The sequence below is a fragment of the Mytilus edulis genome, chromosome 8 (genome assembly GCF_963676685.1).
Source record: "Mytilus edulis chromosome 8, xbMytEdul2.2, whole genome shotgun sequence".
Lineage (NCBI taxonomy): Eukaryota > Metazoa > Mollusca > Bivalvia > Mytilida > Mytilidae > Mytilus > Mytilus edulis.
The window spans coordinates 69,461,777-69,482,811 of NC_092351.1; the positions used below are offsets into that span (position 1 = coordinate 69,461,777).

At 32.6% G+C, this 21,035-nt stretch overlaps 2 protein-coding genes across 3 annotated transcripts in view; both read right to left on the reverse strand.

Annotated features, from left to right (window-relative positions):
* Positions 1–10,711: 10,711 nt before the first annotated feature.
* LOC139484301 (putative nuclease HARBI1) lies at positions 10,712–14,672 on the reverse strand. The gene is made up of 2 exons (XM_071268036.1): positions 14,481–14,672; positions 10,712–11,029 (listed from the first exon to the last, which is right to left on the reverse strand). The coding sequence occupies exons 1-2, from the start codon at positions 14,670–14,672 to the stop codon at positions 10,712–10,714; spliced, it is 510 nt and encodes a 169-aa protein (XP_071124137.1).
* A 3,464-nt stretch (positions 14,673–18,136) lies between these two features.
* The window catches only part of LOC139486132 (sodium- and chloride-dependent glycine transporter 1-like), a 29,911-nt gene continuing 27,012 nt past the window's right edge, over positions 18,137–21,035 (reverse strand). For both annotated transcript variants that reach the window (XM_071270850.1, XM_071270851.1), the window contains 2 exons: positions 20,652–20,804; positions 18,137–19,747 (listed from right to left, as the gene is read on the reverse strand). In XM_071270850.1, coding sequence (XP_071126951.1) covers positions 19,544–19,747; positions 20,652–20,804 — 357 coding nt within the window. In that variant the 3' untranslated portion in view covers positions 18,137–19,543. The remainder of the gene's footprint in view (positions 19,748–20,651; positions 20,805–21,035) is intronic.

Consider the following 21,035-nt stretch of genomic DNA (forward strand, 5'->3'; position numbering starts at 1 on the left):
TATTTTTTTTAAATTTATGCGTGCAAACATAAAATCTACGACACTGAATTTTTGTAGCTTTTTGGGCTTTGTATCGATTGAAAGAGTTGATCCCTTTTCAAATAATCTTTTTAGTGTCTTCTTATGTTGTGCAGTTACACCAATGTCCAAGCTAAAAGGGAGGAGTGGACACCCGCAAACATGTTAAACCCTCCACATTCTGTCCTCATTCAGGAGCATGTAATTCAATAGTAGTCGTTTGTTGATGTATATCATATTTGTCTTTCGTTTATTGTTTTGTAGATTCAGATCGTAAGTTTAATCGATTGAAATGTTTTACATTATGTTTTTAAAGCTTGCTATGTGTACTAGGTTTCACTCATTGTTGAAGGAAGTGTTGTACCCTATAGTTTCTAACGTCGACGTCATTTAGTCTCTGGCATAGAATTTTCTCTTTGGCAATCATATAACAGCTTTTTATAAATCACAAAGAATCCGTTTACTTTAACTCAGTATGCCTAAAAAGAAACGACTGCATAGTTCGTACTTATATAAAAGGTCAATAAACGCGTTGAATCCGGAAGCAGGTGCAATTACAGACATAGACCTTTAGTCGATATTGCATATTTACACAAAAAGTCGTTCACATAAAATCTTTTCCGTGTAGCTTTCCCAGATTTCGTGATCTATAAAATATTGATGTTAAAATTTTAATGAACAAGCAAAATTATTCTGCAACAATAAAGAATAATGAAATGTTATGCACAGTTTTATAATTTATGCATTACACCCTACTGCGAAGTACCAGGAACAGTTAACTTTCTATAGCAATAAGGCCAAATATGTTGCACGCTGTGTTTCGCTTGTTGCTAGATGTATTATCATGGTTTAAGGCCAATATAGATTTGATTGTATATGTCGTGAATGTCAAAATATCAAAGCAAGTTTTTGCTATACCATCTTACAGAAGTGAAGACGAAAAAAAAGAAAAAGAAAGGTTGGCGTTGATAAAAAGAAAAACGCAAAACTTAATAACGTACTCAAGGAAAGGTTAGATAAAAAGAGTACAGACTTTTTTTTTAGAGAAACAAAGAAGAAACAAAATGGAGAATCAAAATATCAATAAATAGTATCGAAATTGAAAAGAAGGATGAAATGAAAAAAAAAAGCAGCACAACAATATATCAATGTCAATATTAATGTCGATGAAAAAAAAACAGAAAAGAGGAAAAAAGTAATAGCAAAAATATGTCATTGTGTTGTATTCATTAAGAACTAGAAAAGGGTATGTAATTTATTATAATCTGTCTTAGTTATAAAACAAATATCTTATTATTATTTAAACACTGCTTTTAACTTTTATGGCCCCGTTATAGCGGGAGGGTAGTTAGTGTTACCCATGTCCGTCTGCCCGTCCCGAACATCCCCAAAATTCGTCTCCGTTCTCGTAACTTTAGTTTGCCTCAACTAGGTACTATTAAACAGATACACAATATATATTATCACAAAACACAGTTCAAGTGCGGAAATTGATATCTTCACTTTTACCGTTCATGAGTTATGCCCCTTTATTAAATACAAATTGCTTAATTTTTCGTTCCCGTTCTCTGACTTTTAAGTTAATTAGTTTGCCTCAACCAAGTTGTATATACACATTTGCATGTCACAACAACACACAGATCAAGCGAAAATGGATATGATAATCGTCACTTTCACTGTAAATGAGATGAGTTACGATTTTTTTTAAGATCGAAGAAATTTTTCTCTCTCGCGCAAATGGTACCTCCAAGCACAAAAATTAAGATTAGGCAAAATAGATGTTTTCAAATTTTTCTATTTTTGCTGAATTTATTTAACAACAATAAATGATTATTTATATATATTAATTAATAAGGACTCGTGTGGCGTTTATCATCACATAAACTCATATTCTTTTGTCATTTCTTTTTAAGTTCCTATCGGAGGGCGGTTTTTACCGAGCACTCCGGCTCCCTCCGCCAATAAAAACTAGCCGCCACGAAATAGCTTAAATATGGCGCTTAAAAGTGGCGTTAAAACACCAACAATCAATTATAAATCATTACAGTTATATATAAGATTGGAAATTTATACAAGGTGATATTATTGCATTTTGTTTGTTCTTGTAAGATATGAAAATAAATCTGTGCATGTTCGGCGGCAAAACGCGCGTGCCTAAAAACGATGGATGGAACCAGAACATTAATATTGGGATCATTCTTCTGAATCAGTAAATTATATTTCTTTTCTGCAACTACTGATCTTCAAATGCATTGACTTTTCATTTTAAGTGATAGCTACATGTAGCCTTCTCACATTTCTTTGTTTAATAACTTATGACAATCGAACCAAAAAGATAATTTTAAAATAACTGAATACAAAATTCTAATAATCAAACTATTTTCTTCATGATTTTGAAGTGTGTGAGTGTCCTTGCGAGATGCACACGTTATCATACTATTCCATGTTTACGACTATTTGTTTACAAAATGTTAAGTAATCATGTTAGAGACATCTGAGTGGTTCTTTTTATGTATGAGTGTAAACTTGCTGGATCGAATGAAGTCGACCTCATGATCGATCTTGCTTGTGCTATGTAAACGAGAACCTTTTAAGATCGATTCAAATAAAGTACAAGTGTAAACGTAGACATGTTTGCTTTCTTTTAGATGTTGTTTTGTACCCTCTTGTTCTCCTATATTTGACAATTCGGTGATTAATGGGCAAAGGATTATTGCAAACAGTGAAACTGCTACCAATGATTTCCGTAAAACAAGTAAATAAATAATGGACATTTTCAAGTACACTTTTTATTGTGCGTTCGACTTAAGCAGGCTATGGCAGGAGCGAATCGATACAAACGTTTCTTATATAAAATAGCGGTATTGTCTCATATGAATTGTAAATATGCAGATACTACATACGGGAAAAGTTTTTTTCGTCAACACAAAACTAAGAAAATACCAACTTTTAAACACATTCTTCAAATACAAACAACAGTTAAGTCTTAAAGTTTATTCAATAGTTAGCCAAAAGCAAGAGTGTATGTCCGTGTAAAATTTGAAGTGCTGTGTTTTTCTTATGTACATAAATAAACAAATGCTATAAATTCCAATATGAATGCGAGACTTTTAAAATAAGATAGTGGCAGTATTTTTTAATATCAATACAAGTAACATTGTACGTAAATAAGCAGTTTTAAGGTCATTGCTAAACGTCAAAATGCTTTGGTAGTATTAATCCAATTTCTTTATTGTTTTTTTTTTTAGCAAAATCAAGCAAAGTAAAGGTTTTATAAACGGTTCATTCCCTCTATTCCCACTTTTTATAAATCTGGTAAGAAAAGGTAAAATTTCATGTGGGAATAGAAGGAAAACTTGTGCAAACAAAGGATTATACTGTACAAACATTTTTTAATCAACTGTTGATTGACCAGTGTTTGTTTTTATTAGAACAGGTCAACAAACGTTTTGGAAGAAGATAGGTAAGATAGGAATTGCTTCGGAACGCAAAACTTTAATACCAATGGAAGTTGTAGACGCAAATGGTAATGTATCTTCAAATGTTGATGATGTTTTGTTAAAGTGGAAATCGGACTATGCCGATCTACTTAATCAAACAGGTAACCAGGTTACTACGGATAGGAACATTCCAGTCGATCAAAGCCCTGTCGTTTTGACAGAAAGCGACTTTCTTTTAACAGAAGAAATTTCTTTTGAAGAGGTTTTTAATGTCGTATGTAAAAGCAAAAGAGGCAAAGCCTCTGGTGTAGATAATATTCCAGCTGATGTTTTATGTAACCAGAATTGTATTATATTTTTACATAGATTGTTTAATTGGTGTTTTAAAACTGGTAAAGTCCCAGAGATGTGGAATAATATAATTATTAATCCGATACCCAAAAATAACATGTCAGATAAAAGAGACCCCTTAAATTATAGGGGTATTGCTTTAGCCCCAGCTTCATATAAATTATATTGTAACATATTAAACTTGAGGCTGTCTCAATGGGTTGAAGATAATAAGTCCTTAGTTGATGATCAAAATGGGTTCCGGAAGGGAAGGAGTACCATAGATCAAATATCTTCACTTACTAGTTTAGTCGATGTTCGTAAAAAACTACGAAAATCCACCTTTTGTGCATTTATCGATTTTAAGAAGGCGTATGATACGATTAATAGGACATTGTTATGGGAAAAACTCACATCTCTGGGGGTTGATGTAAAAATGTGTATGGCTATTAAGTCCCTTTATAATGGGGTCAGGTGCTCGATCAGAGTCAATAGCTTCAATACAGATTGGTTTACTGTGAACTGTGGTTTAAAACAAGGTTGTCCACTTTCTCCTTTATTATTTAACATTTTTATAAATGAATTAGCTGTATACTTAAAATCATTTGATTTTGGTGTTGACATTGGGGGAGAAAAAGTATGTATTTTATTGTATGCTGATGATATCGTACTGTTAGCAAATACTGAGAATGCCGGAGTTACAAAACCTCTTAGATGAGTTATATCATTGGTGTACTGACAATAAAATGACTATTAATTCATGTAAGAGTAATGTTGTCCATTTCAGACCGACCTCATTTGAACGATCAAGTCACGTCTTTAAGTGTGGGGATATGAATATTGCTACTAGCAGCGAATATGCTTATCTAGGCCTTGTTTTAAATGAGTTTCTAGGCTTTAGTATTACTGCAAAAGCAGTTGCTAGGTCAGCAAACAGAGCTCTAGGTCTGGTTATAGCTAAGTGTAAAGCTATTGGTGGCATGTCATATGACGTCTATAAAAAAATATTTGATGCACTTGTAAGTCCTATTGTTGAATATGGTGCCGCGATTTGGGGATGCAAGAATTTCTCATTTATTAATGCGATTCAAATGAGAGCGTGTAGGTTCTTCCTTGGTGTTGGTAAATATACACCTAATCCAGCTATTATGGGAGACATGGGGTGGATTTCAATTTACCATACTCAATGGAAAGTAATTGCAAGACACTGGCACAGATTAGTAAATATGGAGCCAGATCGTATTAATAGGAAAATATTCATATGGGCAGATGAGGTCAGTCTGAATTTCATTGTTAAAAAAAACATTTCACGGAACTTGAATTGGTTGACTTTTGTAATACAAACACTAATATTAATAAAAATATGTTTATTGATACAGTCATGTCAAGAATGTTTGATATTTATATTGAATAATGGAAAAGTATTGTTAGTTCATCCTCTTCCAGACGGGGAAATGGGCGGAATAAATTGAGAACCTATAATATTTTTAAGCAGGAGTATGTTGTAGAAAACTACTGCAAACTGTTAATGCCTTTTTGTGAAAGAAGCGCCTTTGTAAAATTTAGATGTGGGGTGGCTCCTATTAGACTGGAAACTGGGAGGTATGAAAATTTGCCGCTGGAAGAGAGATGTTGTTTTAATTGTTTTAATACTGTCGAAGATGAATATCATGTTATTTTACATTGTGCTGTTTATAATGATCTTAGACAAGTTCTTTTTACTGAGTCTCTTAAAATTGATGAACATTTTAATAGTTTTAAAGATTGTCAGAAAATGGTATTTTTATTTTCGAATCAAGATATTATAAGATTATGTGCCAAAACCTGTAATTTTATTCTTAAACGACGCCGAGAAGTTTTATATTGTAAATAATAATTAAATACTTTTGTTGTATAATTTTATCATTTAGGTTTAATATTTATTATGTACATATACATATTCTTTTAAGTGATTATCGTCTCTCATAGATCTGTACAGATTGGCTTATGTATACAAAATGTATCTTTTATAAATGTATTGTGTAATTTTATACATAAGGTGAGACGTAAATAAAATATTGAATTGAATTGAATTGGTAATAAGTTATTTTTGCATCTGTATGAATTCTGTTTTTTTTTTAAACAAAATAAATAATGAAGTAAAGTTAACAGTTTTCACCCATTATTTTATATCTTTGATTATTGGTCCAAGTAATTATATTTTAAAGTATACTTTTATTCCACATCTTAAGCCAACAGGAATCACCAAAAGCATTAAATTATCGTTTATTTAAAGTTTAACTTACTTTCGAGTTTCAGAAATATTTATTTTGGATGACCGGCAGATATCCTTATTTATATATCTCTATCCCTTTCTGTAACTTGGTTTGTGAGAATAAAGATATATATGTTGTGTACAAGTTGTAATGTTGTACAAATTATAATTTGTACAGAATTTTTGTACAAAATATCCGTGTTTTATGACCTGCTGAACAAAAATGGATGATGCAAGCACACAGTCTTTTGCTCCGCATATTTCTGTAAATTTTTCACAACTTCATGATACAGTCTAATACTGAGCATTGATACAAAAACATTATAAGACCTCACAAAGATTTTGTATAGATATGAATATGGTATAAGGAAAAAAAGAAAATTAGAATTTAAACCATTTAGGTATCCTCATTTCCAGTTTGAAGACAAGGAGAATAGCACTAAATGTTAGGCTGACGTATACTTATTTGAATTTAAAACATTTCACTGGTACATTTTATAAGTTAAACCTATACCACCTGTTGCAAGATGGTAGGTGTCAAAAAACTTATAACTTGTACAAAAACCCTGTACAAATTATAATTTGTACAAACTTGCATCTTGTACACAACATATATATATATATATATATATATAAGATTATACTTGGTTATAATATTATTTATATCATGCTTTATTAGTAAAGCAGACAATTTTTTAAAGTTACAAATTCAAAAATTTTAAAATAAATCTGACCCCAATCTATTTATCATAATTTTTCTTTATTTTTAAGTACAAATTCAAAAGTTTAATCATAATTTTTCTTAATTTTTAAGTACAAATTCAAAAGTTTAAAAATAAATCTAACTCCAATCTATTTATCATAATTTTTCTCTATTTTTAAGTATTTATTTGATGAAAAAAGAAACATATTACAAATAAACAAGGTATTATACCTAAACAGTGTACCAAATACGTTATGCTTTAAAAAAAAAATACAGGTAAATCTTAGGTGAAATTCTAATTAACCCTGATTGTTATAAAAACAAATTATTTATCAAAACATCTATTGTTATTTGCAAGTGGGAATAGAAGGAATAGTATTTTTAAAAAGTGGGAATAGGAGGAAGACACCTTATAAACATCATAGTAATTAAATAGTTCAGTTTCAAAATTATTGTTCACATCTGATGGTACATTTGTAGGTCTCTAAAGTGCGATGGTCACGCTAAAGTGTGATGGTCACGCTAAAGTGTGAAGGTCACGCTAAAGTGCGATGGTCACGCTAAAGTGCGATAGTACTCTAAAGTGCGATGGTCACGCTAAAGTACGAGGGTGTCTCACGCTAAAGTGCGAGGGTGTCTCACGCTAAAGTACGAGGGTGTCTCACGCTAAAGTGCGATGAAACAATAGGATAATGTTTAAAGGCTAAAACATTACAGTACAGAGATGGTAAAAACAAGTCTTTTTGCAAAAGCTAGTATGCTAAAGAAATAATTGATGCAAGCTATTATACTTTATTGCAGTTTTAACATGGAAGGCAATATATTCGTGATTATTTTGCCCGAGCGATAGGGAGTGCTAAAATAACACGAATGTAATGCCTACCCATGTTAAAACTACAATAAAGTATAGCTTGCATCAATTATTTCGATTCTGATTAGGACATTACGGTAATTTCTATGTCCAATGTGTATAAGTGTACAGCGTTTGTGTAGGCTCTTCTATGAACCTTTATTAATCTAAATTTAGAGGTTTGACCACGTATTAAAGATAAATAATGTAATAGTTTAAACTTTAATTTAAGAGCGAGAAACGGTGGTGTTCGCCAAGCTTTTCCCTTTTCGTAGCGAATACAAATACATGTTATAATTTCCTACAATGAACAAACTGATGTTATAGTCCATAATTTACGCTTGAAAAAAATTACTTTTATTTAACCGACGTTACTTTTAAAAAAAAAAGGACAATATTTTAATGGAGTCTGCAAAGTAACACAAACAATGATTTTAATATATTCGTTCGCTTTCAATAAAAGCAAGATACAGGATATTTATGCGAATACTATATTGTATCTAAGTAGTAAAATGATCGACTATATCGCACTTTAGAAAATTTGTACCGTTAATTTTATTACTACCACTGGGTTGATGCCTCTGCTGGTGGACTATTAGTCCCCGAGGGTATCACCAGCCCAGTAGCCAGTACTGGCATGAAAATACGGATTTTTTTGTGTTATTAAAATTTGCTGTTACAAAATATTAGAAATTATTATAAATTAAGGAATGTATCTCCCTCATGCAAAGCTCTGATTCCTTTCACGGATTTTTCTATACTTTTTGGCCCTTTTGGATTATGGCTCTTCATCTTTTATATAAGCTTTGGATTTCAAATATTTTGGCCACGAGCATCACTGAAGAGACATGTATTGTCGAAATGCGCATCTGGTGCAAGAAAATTGGTACCGTTAATTTTATAAGAGTCCTACACATTTAACGAGTTATTCATTGAATTCAATGATATTCTTGCACCGTTCCTACGGAAAATATCCAATAGGATATTAGCGTCAGGCATTTTTCGAAATCTTGGGCACTCGCAGTGTTAATTCCTGTTTTTAATCAAGTTGACTCGTACGATCGTGAAATCAGTTTGGTCAGTAATTAAGGGAACGTGTTTACATACTATAAATTCATAGCTAATGAAATAGTCTGAAAATAATAATATTATCATCGATGCGCCATTTGGATTTCACCCTGGTAGGAGCACTGTTAATGCAAATTATTGTTTGTTGACACTTGTCCAGAAGGCACTTTTCAAGAGAAAAAAAAGCCGTTTATATTGCTGCTTCGTTGACTCCAATAGTCATTTGACTCCGTATCAAGACTTAACTTATGGTTGAACCTGTCAAGAGTTGGTATAACAGGCTAATTACTGTCTGTTTTAAAATCAATGTTTTCTACAGTAAAAAGTGTGTGAAAATTGAGTGTTTTTATTATCAGCATTTAACAAGTTCAGTTGGTTTTATGCAAGGGGAAGTTCTTTCTGCTTTTCTTTTTTCATTATATGTCAATGACTATATATATATGAAATGTAATTCCTACGTAACAGTATGAAGTACAAGACTTATCATTATTTTAACTTATATATAAAAGAAGAAGATGTGGTATAATTGCAAATGAGACAACTCTCCACAAGACACATAATGACACAGAAATAAACAAGTATAGGTCACCGTACGGCTTTTTGTTAAAAGCCCATACCGTCATCTATAAAAAGGCCCGGAAATGGCAAAACAATTCAAACGAGAAAACTAACGGCATAATTAATGTACAAAAATTGAACGAAAAAAAACCATGTAACATTTCAAACGACAACCACTGAATTACAGGCGCCTGGCTTGGGACAGGCACATACATACAGAATGTGGCGGGGTTAAATGTGTTAGCGCGATCCCAACCTCCCCTCACATGGGACAGTGGTATATCATCACAATATATATATATAAGGACGAACTATAAAAAATCAGTTGAAAAAGGCTTTACTCATCAGATGGATACAAATAGAACGTGGACGTTTCTGTACATTAAAAGATGACCTGTTGGTGGGCGTTTCTGTACATTAAATTTAAAGATGACCTGTTGGTGGACGTTTCTGTACATTAAAAGATGACCTGTTGGTGGACGTTTCTGTACATTTTACCTTTTGCAGTTATACTTCATCTGTTGATGTATACTGGGAACTTTTTGTGCATATTTAAATATATTTACTTATGTTTAAAGAGGAGCATTTGTATTTAATGTCAAATACAAAAAATACAAATTGTTTTATATCTAAGAAAACATGTAAGATTTCCGCTGCTACATTTACTAAATAGGTGCAATTAGGGTACTCGGTGCAATTTGGGTCTAGTACTTATTAAATACCTGTAATCGCACATTACCAAAGAATAAAAAAGATTCAGTAATTTCTCATGATTTCTCGATCTAATCTGATTCCACCTTCGATTTTCAGATATATCTAATTCTGGCATTGAAGATTCAGCCCAATCTACTATAATAACAGAAGCTATTGTCCATAGAAATGACAACTCAGAGAATGAAAGCGTGCTATTCTTTCAAGAACAACCACCATCTGAATGTAGAACCGGGAATGAAAGCGTGTTGTCATTTCATCAGCCACCACCTGCATGCAGTACACTACACGCTCCCAATTGAGAAAAGAAAGACGGAGACTGTTACACCACAAATGCTCATGCAAAAGCAGTACGACGTTTTGACTGTGCAAGAAGAGAAATTTGTGCTTGAAAAAACTAAAATTAAACTGGAAAATATTAAATTAGAGTTGGAAATTAAAAGACTTTAGCAGTAGGTAAATCAGGAAAATGACACATATCTCACCTTGCAAGCTTTAAATGATAATTAGTCAATGAACGCAATCGTTTTGTTTGATTTATTTTTATATGTACAGAAGATCTTTTTTATATACTAGCATTTCATCAACTTTTTAATTGTTACACTTATAAATCTATGAGAAAAATCCCCTGGCTATATGATCTCGTACAATGCGTCCTTCGTCGGGTCCACGGAAACAATGTTTAAGTCATCATTATTTACAATCTCGTTGTCATACTCGTCCATTGGTTTTTTCACCTCAGTGGCTAAGTTATGCAAGACTGCAATGCCATTATTATCTTACAAACCCTTTTCTGGGTGCATTCTGATTCCCTGATGTAGACAACTGAACCTCTTCTTCCACCAACCAAATGTCCGTTCAATGCAGCATCTCGTCTTCATATGAGCTTTATTGAATTTCTCATGACATGGCTCTGTTGGTCTCAGATATGGTGTCATAAGAAAACTCCTACACGCATATCCACTGTCACCTAGGATCAACCCATCTTGCACTGACAGGTGGGATTCTTCTAAATGGGTGCACACTTGCGAACATCTCATAATGTGACTGTCGTGTACGCTTCCTGGCCACATAGCTACAACGTTTGTAAATCTACTCTGAAAAACAAAATTTGATTTACATGTAGTTCAAGCATAAAAAGTCAGTCCCATTAAATGTATACGATTCCGCATCTTCCAAACGGGTAACGTTAACTACATAATAGTTATTGAAAAACACAGTCTTACGGGCAGTTAATATATCACGATAATGACCAGTTTTTCAATAACTATTGTGTTTATTTCCTTGAGGAACTATCTATAATACTAAAATGACGAGGTCCAATTTGTCAGCCGTCATCACGTAAAAACGGCAAATCAAAGAATTCAACTTTATATATAACTAATATAGTACAAAGGTGTAGATTAAAAAATTACACCACTCCAGGCCCTTTTGTTTTCCACGTAATTAATATTGCCAATAATTAAGAAGTTCCGGGTCGAGTCCGATACCGATACCAATAGTATATTCACCTGTTACCTATTACCTTATCTGTACGTTCCGCATCTGACAGGCGCACCACCAAACGGTGTATTCAGGATTTATATGGTATATACACGGGTCATAATCACAGGGTTGACACTACCAAATTGTCAAATTGTTACCTATTGTAGTATTTTAATCAGTAAGACTTTCTAAGATAACAATACGAATACTAAAAATCTGGACTAAAAATAAGGCGTATAGCCGGTACAATTTTCAATTTGTTAGCGGACATGACGTAAAACAGCGAATCAAAGAATTCACCTTTATTTATAACTAATATAGGACAATGTTGTTGATTAAGAAATACTCCATTCCAGGACCTTTTGTTTTCCAAATAATTAATATTACCAATAATTGATAAGTTCCAGTTCGACGGGTTCAAACAGAAAGATTTGAAAGCAGTGTATCTTAGGCATGACTTTATCAGATCACAATACTAATACTAAAATAAGGCTTGCGCATAGTTATATATTTTAATTCAGTCACGGACCCGCGATATCACGGGTGTGTTCTAGTGTTTTTAAAAATTCTCATAAATTCAAATTGTTCAAAACAATCTCGAGTTATTGTACGATTTCAATAGGAAAAAGTGAAGACCAGTCAAAGTGATAACTATAAGTCACTACCATTCATATAAGTGCAATTTTTCAATTTATGAAAACAAAATAAAGTTTTCTATCATTTTATAATTAACGAAAACATATGTAAACAATTCAACAACTTCAATATGAAATTGAAATCAGGAAAATGTTTTATTAAAGGGACATCTTTCTAAACAGAGAAAACGCGCCCAACCGGTCTTTAACATTTTACATCGCAGGAAACCGGCATATTACTGTTAGTATATATTTCCCGGCCCAGTACAATATGCTCAAAATGCAAATGCTACAGGGAAGATGCAAATGCTGTTTGTTGAAGCGGGTCGTCACGTTTAATTCATGATATCATAAAGATTCTTTATTAGCATTATGTTGTATAAAATGTGAATGATGAGGATACTAAATTGTAAAATGTCAAAAGAGGGTAGTCCATGGACAAAAAACAATTATCGAAAACACAAACAAAAACGACAAACAAAAAGAGCATCAACATTAATATGGAAAAAAGACATATTGAAAAACTTAAAAAATTATGGGCCGATCGTTTTTAGTAGAAAAAAAAGAGTGGAGTATTTTTTTTTTGGCAAGATTTTCCCCTCAAAATTCAGGATTATTTATTTACGTAATGACGTTCCAAGTTGTTGTCAGTGAACTGCATCCTTACTGTTTCAAGTCGTATAGATATATTCAAAAGACTAACTATAAGCACTGTGCTTTTAGGGTGGCTGAAGTTATTTAGGAAATTGTAAACGTTTGTGTACCTTCATGATCACATATTGCTTGTGTGTTAATGCTTTCTGTAGACGAAAGATGGTTCGTCGTGACTAGGAGCAGAAATCCTCACATGAGTTCATTAATGCAACCTACAACTGGAAAGCCTCCATTGTCAAAGAACCCTTTGTTGATATCCCCTTTCCTCTGGACTGACGGCCAGTTGATAAACTGGTCAGCCTTGGCATTAAGAGCATTCAAAACCTTCTGCACGCACCTGCTAACAGTTGATTTATCGATGCCTAGGGTATCACCTACAACTTGCAGGAAACCTCCACAAGCATAAAACCTCAAGGCAACAAGCACATGTTGAAACGAAAATAAATAATAATAGATTATGCAACTTAATTTTGCTCAAAATGTTTCGGAATCAGGTGCAAAAAACGGGAAAAACTAGATATTTCTGGTCAATGGACAATTAAGACAATTTAAAAGCAGTTTAAGGGAGGTAATTCTAAAACATTTAACATACAATATGATCGAGTTGTTAACACTGTCAACTATCGATAGTTTTCTTCGACATGATTAGAACACGTAAGCGTGAATTTTATTACAGGTATGAAATTTTAGTGATATTTGGCCTATACCATTAAATCTGGCATGAACTATGATTGTGAATTATGTTTCAGGTTTTCTTGACATGCATTGCGACTTGATATTTTATATGAGAAAACTATCGCATGAGAAAACTATCGCATTTATATTAGAAAAATATCGCATTCATATTATAAAATATAGCAGTATTATTGAATTAATATAGGTGATTTTGTTTTAGAAAAAAATTGAAAGCATCAAATTTGCATTCCACTAAATTTTTTACATGATAGTAACTGATTATGTACATCTACAAATAATAAATCGTGCATTTATGTGTCAATCAATCAATATATCGATTTTCTCGTATTATGATACTAGCTCGTTATTATATTACACAATTTATGAAAAAATGCAGGCAGACGTTTGTTATGTTAAATGGTACTCTGTTTGAAGAATATTAGGCCATAACTTACCAAGAATTCTTCCTTTCTTCATAAAATGTAAAAATTCGTCTGAGATTTCCCACAATGCAACTCGTTCACATAACACACTATCGCTTTTTAATATAAGAAACGTTTTTATTGATTCGCTTCTTCCGTAGACTGTTAAGTGAGCTTTTAAAGCTCAAAAAGTTGTTATTGCACAATATGACCGGTCGGCTCCTTGGCCTAGTAAACAATGAAATCAATGACCATAAATGTCCCAATAGATAAAAAATAAAAACGCGTAACTATTTATGAAAACATACATTTAAGAAGGGAGCATTTATACCATAACAAAACCGTAGTGATAGTCCGACGCTTCGATGGTCCGACAGTTCAATGGTCCGACGGTTCAATGGTCCAACAGCTCGATAGTCCGACATTATCTAAGATTTATCAAGTTTTCATTTGTTGAATATATCAGAATTCACCAATCGTTTTTTTATACAACATATATCTTCCCGCCATGTCCGTTTCTAATGCCCATGGATAGAAACTTCGTCAATATCATAAGGTACTGCGGGTATGTAAGCTAGTCGAGTGCGTGTCATTATGGAACGGACTCGGTGAAATTCGAGAATATGTTCTCGATCTCCGCCTCCTTGTGCCACATTTCTAGCAAAGTTGTTATATACCCGCTTTACTGGGACGCTTGCGTCTTGTTGAATTGCACTCCGCAAAGTCTCTAATGTTGTATCATTTACTATAACCTGATCGTCGTCTTCGTGTGTATGTGGACAAGCCTGCGAAATAGCTATATTAGGTGCTATTCTTCTATGTTGAATACATTTGTTTGTAGATTGACCCTGCACTCTTTCCTCCAACATCGCCAGTATATAGCATGAATTCTCTGTCGGTTTTTGTGGTATTTGAAACCGTTGTATATTACAACTTTGCCTCCGCGATTTCCAGCAATGACCCTAGCACCCATTTTAGAGATATAAAAGAAAAGGACAGCAGAGTCCTTTATATACCATGTTTTCATAGGAACTTTCAACTTACACAAGGAAAACAAAATTGACATTGTTGATACTTCCTGTGTTTGCATCACCAACTTGGTAACGCACACCATGCAACGTTCAAGTATTTCACGTGAAAAGTGTGAAATTTCAAAGTAGTTTAAATAGCTTAAAATATAGGTTGAAATATGAAAGAATATTTTATTATGAAAATTAAACAAAAAGAATAAATAAAGGAAGAGGGGTATCCGCGGCATACGTGTCTGCCACTGTATTTGATTTCATGATAACTTTAATAAATATCAAACAACGATTTTAAAAAAAAAGAAATTATATTTTTATAGAAAAGATATTGAGCGCATTTTTATGTTAATATGGAGCATGGAGTTTAAAACCGACCAAAGGCGGAATCAGGGGGGGGGGGGGGGGGATTTTCTGTGAAACAATAATGGGGATTCAATTTTGGAAAAGTTAAGACTATCGCGTCTAGAAGGCCTGGTAGAACGTCTTGTGCCTGTGATTAGTCTATATCATATATCTGGTTGTATATGTCGTACTATAGAACTGTCGGACTATTGAACCGTCGGACTATAGAACTGTCGGGCGGACCCCTAACAAGACTAATCAAACTTTTAAAATTAACACTAAACAAATGGTTTCAGAAACATGGTGCAAATAACAATTCAAATACACTAAAGGCCTAATTTACGTACAAAATAATGAACGAAAAACAAATATGATACACAGCAACAAAAGACAACCACTTAACTACAGGCTCCTGCCTTTAGGAGAGCTACTAAATCGTGTCAAAATAAATTTTCTAAAATGTGTCACTAGATATTCGATCGTTTCATTTCCTTCACTTTTCGAAGGGTTATCTTCGTGAATAAAATATGCTTAAAATATTTGTCTCTGGAGCATACGCATTTAAAAAACATCATCTATGATTCAACCTATAACTCTGCAAAGTTATATTCTTTTATCAACATCTACTGGACTAAATACCGATCTTTCAAAAATTTGATCAATTCTGTAAACAAAACTAAAATAACAAAAATACTGAACTCTAAGGAAAATTAGAGACAAAAATCAAATATGTAAAGGACAAATATCATTAGACGATCACGATTCTACAACCAAACAAGTACACGTTGTAACCTATCTTTTTGCAATCGAAATTAAAACTTTAAATAAGCCAAGCGTTCGAAATAATGCATTTTATTATTTTTTAACGAATAATTTCATAAAAGAATGCTTTGAATTATGTCAGTTCAGAATCTCGGACTACTGAGCTTAAGATACCCTCGGAGATTAATAGTCCACCACTGAGTTATTGATACCCAAGGCATTTATATATACACATATCCATAAAATGACAATGCAACTTAGAGCTGTTAATCGGTATCACCAGCCCAGTAGTCAACACTTCGGTGTTGATATGAATATCAATAATGTGGTCATTTTTATAAATTTCCTGTTTACAAAACTTTGAATTTTTCGAAAAACTAAGGATTTTCTTATCCCAGGCATAGATTACCGTAGACGTATTTGGCACACCTTTTTGAATTTTTGATCATCAATGCTCTTCAACTTTGTTCTTGTTTGGCTTCATAAATATTTTGATTTGAGCGTCACTAATGAGTCTTATGTAGACGAAACGCGCGTCTGGCGTACTAAATTATAATCCTGGTACCTTTGATAACTATTTACACCATTGGGTCGACGCCACTGCTGGTGGACGTTTCGTCCCCGAGTGCATCACCAGCTCAGTAGTCAACACTTAGGTGTGTTGACTTGAATATCAATAATGTGGTCATTTTTATAAATTTCCTGTTTACAAAACTTTGAATTTTTCGAAAAAAACTAAGGATGTTCTTATCCCAGGCATAGATTATCTTAGCCGTATTTGGCACAACCTTTTGGAATTTTGGATCCTCAATGCTCTTCAACTTTGTTCTTGTGTGGCTTTATAAATATGTTTGATATGAGCGTCACTAATGAGTCTTATGTAGACGAAACGCGCGTCTGGCGTACTAAATTATAATCCTGGTACCTTTTATAACTATTTACACCACTGTGGCGATGCCATTGCTGGTGGACGTTTCGTCCCCGAGTGTATCACCAGCTCAGTAGCCAACACTTCGGTGTTGACATGAATATTAATAATTTGGTCATTTTTATAAATTTCCTGTTTACAAAACTTTGAATTTTTCGAAAAACTAAGGATTTTCTTATTCCAGGTATAGATTACCTTAGCCGCATTTGGCACAACTTTTTGGAATTTTGGATCCTCAATGCTCTTCAACTTTGTTCTTGTTTGGCTTTATAAAATTTTTAATATCAGCGTTACTGATGAATCTTATGTAGACGAAACGCGCGTCTGGCGTACTAAATTATAATCCTGGTACCTTTGATAACTATTTACACCACTGGGTCGAAGCCACTGCTGGTGGACGTTTCGTCCCCGAGGGTATCACCAGCCAAGACATGAATATTAATAATGTGGTCATTTTTATAAATTTCCTGTTTACAAATCTTTGAATTTTTCGAAAAACTAAGGATTTTCTTATCCCAGGCATAGATTACCTTAGTCGTATTTGGTACAACATTTTGGAATTTTGGATCCGCAATGCTCTTTAACTTTGTACTTCTTTGGCTTCATTAATATTTTGATTTGAGCGTCACTGATGAGTCTTATGTAGACGAAACGCGCGTCTGGCGTACTAAATTATAATCCTGGTACCTTTGATAATTATTGATACTTATTTGACATCCTTGCATGAATTAAATCGTACCTGAAAGACAAACTCTTTAAAAAGTTTGCCTTACTTTGGGTCACTTTTTATTAATTTATGCAATACATATTAAACTATTTTTCGCAATTTGTCAAACTATCAGTCAAAGCCATCTTGGAACATTCATAATTTTGAAAAGCATTTAAAATACGCTTTATGTTAAACATAAATGAAATTTTATAAGCAGGAAATTTAAACATTCAGTGCTGGCTAATGCTCTATCTGCCTTTAAAAGATTTGATCACTTTTATAAATAGTTACATGTACATATACTGGGTGTTTCCATTGTATTTCGTGTCAGACCATATATACTGTAATTTTGTCAAGGTTTGCTGGTTTACTGACGTATCCATTGTATTTCGTGTCAGACCAGATATACTGTAATTTTGTCAAGGTTTGCTGGTTTACTGACGTATCCATTGTATTTCGTGTCAGACCATATATACTGTAATTTTGTCAAGGTTTGCTGGTTTACTGACGTATACTCATATAATGATGCTCAAGTGTTGACAGAACTAGGCAAATAAAACAATGTCAATAAAAAAATGATTTATTTGCAAAAGTAAGTTTTCTTAAAAATATATATGCATTAGACTACAAAATAAAATATAGTTAAAAATAATCAACTCTCCTTCATACTTTTACTTAGGTAATGGATTTACAGTGCTTTTTATAAACAATGCGTTTCCATATGCATTCTTTTCAAGGCTTTCATCATTGTTAATAGGTTTGGAAATTCATTTTACAACAATATTGTCAATAGATTTTACCATTAAAAACCAACATGTATAAGATTAACACTAGCACAGTTAATATACCATTTTTAAAGTTGAAGGATTTGGAATTTCATTTTTTATTAGCTGTAATTTTTCATTACATCTATATGACTTCAATTTTCGTTCTAATCATTGTCTATTTGAAATTTATTGCACACTTTCAGCATAACTTTAATCTCAATAAATTTGATGTGTTATAATTCTGTCATTTGAATACGTCTAAGTATTATATATATTGAGTTCATAACCTTAAATTGATAGTTCAAACAATTGGAATCTAAAAAAAAACATATATGTAGTCTAATATAGACAAAAGTAATGGGAACATTTTACAAAATACTTATTGAGGACCTCTCTGAACAATCATAACAGCTACTATTAATAAATGTAATAATTTCTTAGCTATGAAGCATAACAGTTTTTTTTTTTAATTTTACTTAATATAGTTTTGTGTGTATTGATCCGGAATGTGTTTCGTTGATGACACATTGACGACAACTATCCAGACTTTAAAAAAAATAAAAATATCAGTTATCATAAATTATATCTATTCATTTCCAAATATTTCATATTCAAAGCTAGAAATTATAAATTATTGAATGTAGTCCTCAAAGTTATAAAGAAGTGATATAGTATTGTTATGTCCTTGCAATAAAATAATAACATATTGCACTAACAGTTTGTACATGTGTAGTTCACCTGAGGAAGGAATTCAACATATTATACGTTTCAAATAAACATTCCAATGATACTAAAATATATAAAAAAATATCAAAACAAACTTATTTTCATCTAATAATAACTAAAGGCAACCAAAAAAATAAAACCCCTTAAAAATTATGAAATGCACAAAAAGGTGCCAATTAGGTTATTTTAAAATCATAATTATGTTCGTGTATAGATTTTACTCGATGAATATCTTTTTTTGCCAAATAAGAGATTGAAAGGAACTACACCAAAAAAAAAAGTTTGGCTCAATTCTTTCGTAAAATGATAAAATGGAAATATAGAAAATAAAATAGTTCCTCTTTCATAACTACATACAAATGATAAAAATGGAAATATACAAAAGAAAATATATAAATAAAATATGAAAAATAAAACCAATCTATTTTGTTATAATAGTATTTCTTATACATTAGTTTTAGAGTTGTGACTCTACTTATTCTTACATTCTGTTAGATTCAGTTGCTACATATTTAACTTTTTCATCACCAAGATAGGCTATATTTGTTTGACCCTCATTATCATTATAATGGCCGTTTGGTGGGATCTTGTTCTCCCTAAGTGGTCTGTATCTCATTGGATCTAAAGCTCGGTCTTCATCTAAAGCTGGACCCCAATGTGGTTCACTCTGTACTGCTCCTGATAACTGAAAGTGGAAAAAAATCCCGATTAAAAACGTTCTCAGGAACAAGAGAGGTTATCGGTCTTCGAATCACAGAAGAGAGTTGATATGCAGTAAGAGTCATGGTACTGATAATTGTCGAAGGGATAAAGGATAATTATTAATAGATATGTTTTAAAAAAATATTTTACATGAAAAGAGATCAGTTGCAAACGTTTTTTGATTAAACTTAAAACACTTAAGGTACAAAAAAAGACATTAAATTATGCGTTGAGGTGTGCAATTAATTTGCATTCTTCTGGTTTAATGATAGTGAGCTAGTTTCAATGCGGGTGGTTTGATCTTCCACCTATCTTTGAAATTGATATTTGCTACATCTCAGCTACTCGCGAAGTATATCAGAGATAAATTAAACTGTATTTGAATTCAAATCAAATGATCTTTTTGCGTACTAATGCCGTGTATGCTGTGCCAAAGCCTTCAAAAATAAAATTTTACATGACTATCCAGTAAAAATCAGGGAAACTGTGTGTACATATGAAATATCGGTTTTTATCGCTATTTTGTGCATTTTTCCTTGGATCTTTTTTTTGTGTGATAATTTTCATATCTTGCTACTCGCTTGAGATGGAAAATTATCGCTAGAAACTAAGCATGCACGTGTCGTTGCTAACGAAATTGACATGAAATTGACAACGTCGCCATTGCCTTTCTCGCTTTCGCGTCCCGGCTCAAGCGAGAAAAATCAATCTCGTTGAGATGATCACCGATAATCTATAAATATTGCAATATAAAGAATATAAAGGATATGCATATAAAAGCGAATATTTATCATGGAAAGATAACAAATACAGCGAGAAGTTGGATAATAGGAGGGTACGTTGTTGTTGACAGTTCTATCAACATTGCTAAGTGATCTTATACATACCCCTTTTCTGATTATCTGTGCAATCATTACGATAATTATAAGAGCCAGCGGAGAACACACCATTAACCATCCCATAGCTTGAGCATAGCCTGGGAATTCATAATCACCATAGTAGGCTGGCGAATAGTTAATTGCTGACATGATAACGATGAACTAAAAAATAAAATCAATAATTAAAAACTAAAAAGGTTTTAGCATGAATGGTACGAAAAAAAGGCAAGATATACATTCTTACTTCCAAAATGTTCTAATTACATTATATTATGTCAATTTAATAATTTAATTTACCGAATTCAATATTTCAAAGAAATACATAAATCGTCAGTTGCATTTTGATGGGACCGTGGAGGTCGAACCCCGTATAGTTGGGGGAAAGTGTTGACA

What these genes read in the sequence shown, in the direction of transcription:
- LOC139484301 (XM_071268036.1), bottom strand. Translation starts at nt 14,672, where the DNA reads ATGTTGGAGGAAAGAGTGCAGGGTCAATCTACAAACAAATGTATTCAA. An exon ending in CAAGCGTCCCAGTAAAGCGG is followed by an intron (nt 11,030 to 14,480) that starts GTATATAACAAC and finishes TTTGTTTTTCAG; the next exon opens with AGTAGATTTACAAACGTTGT.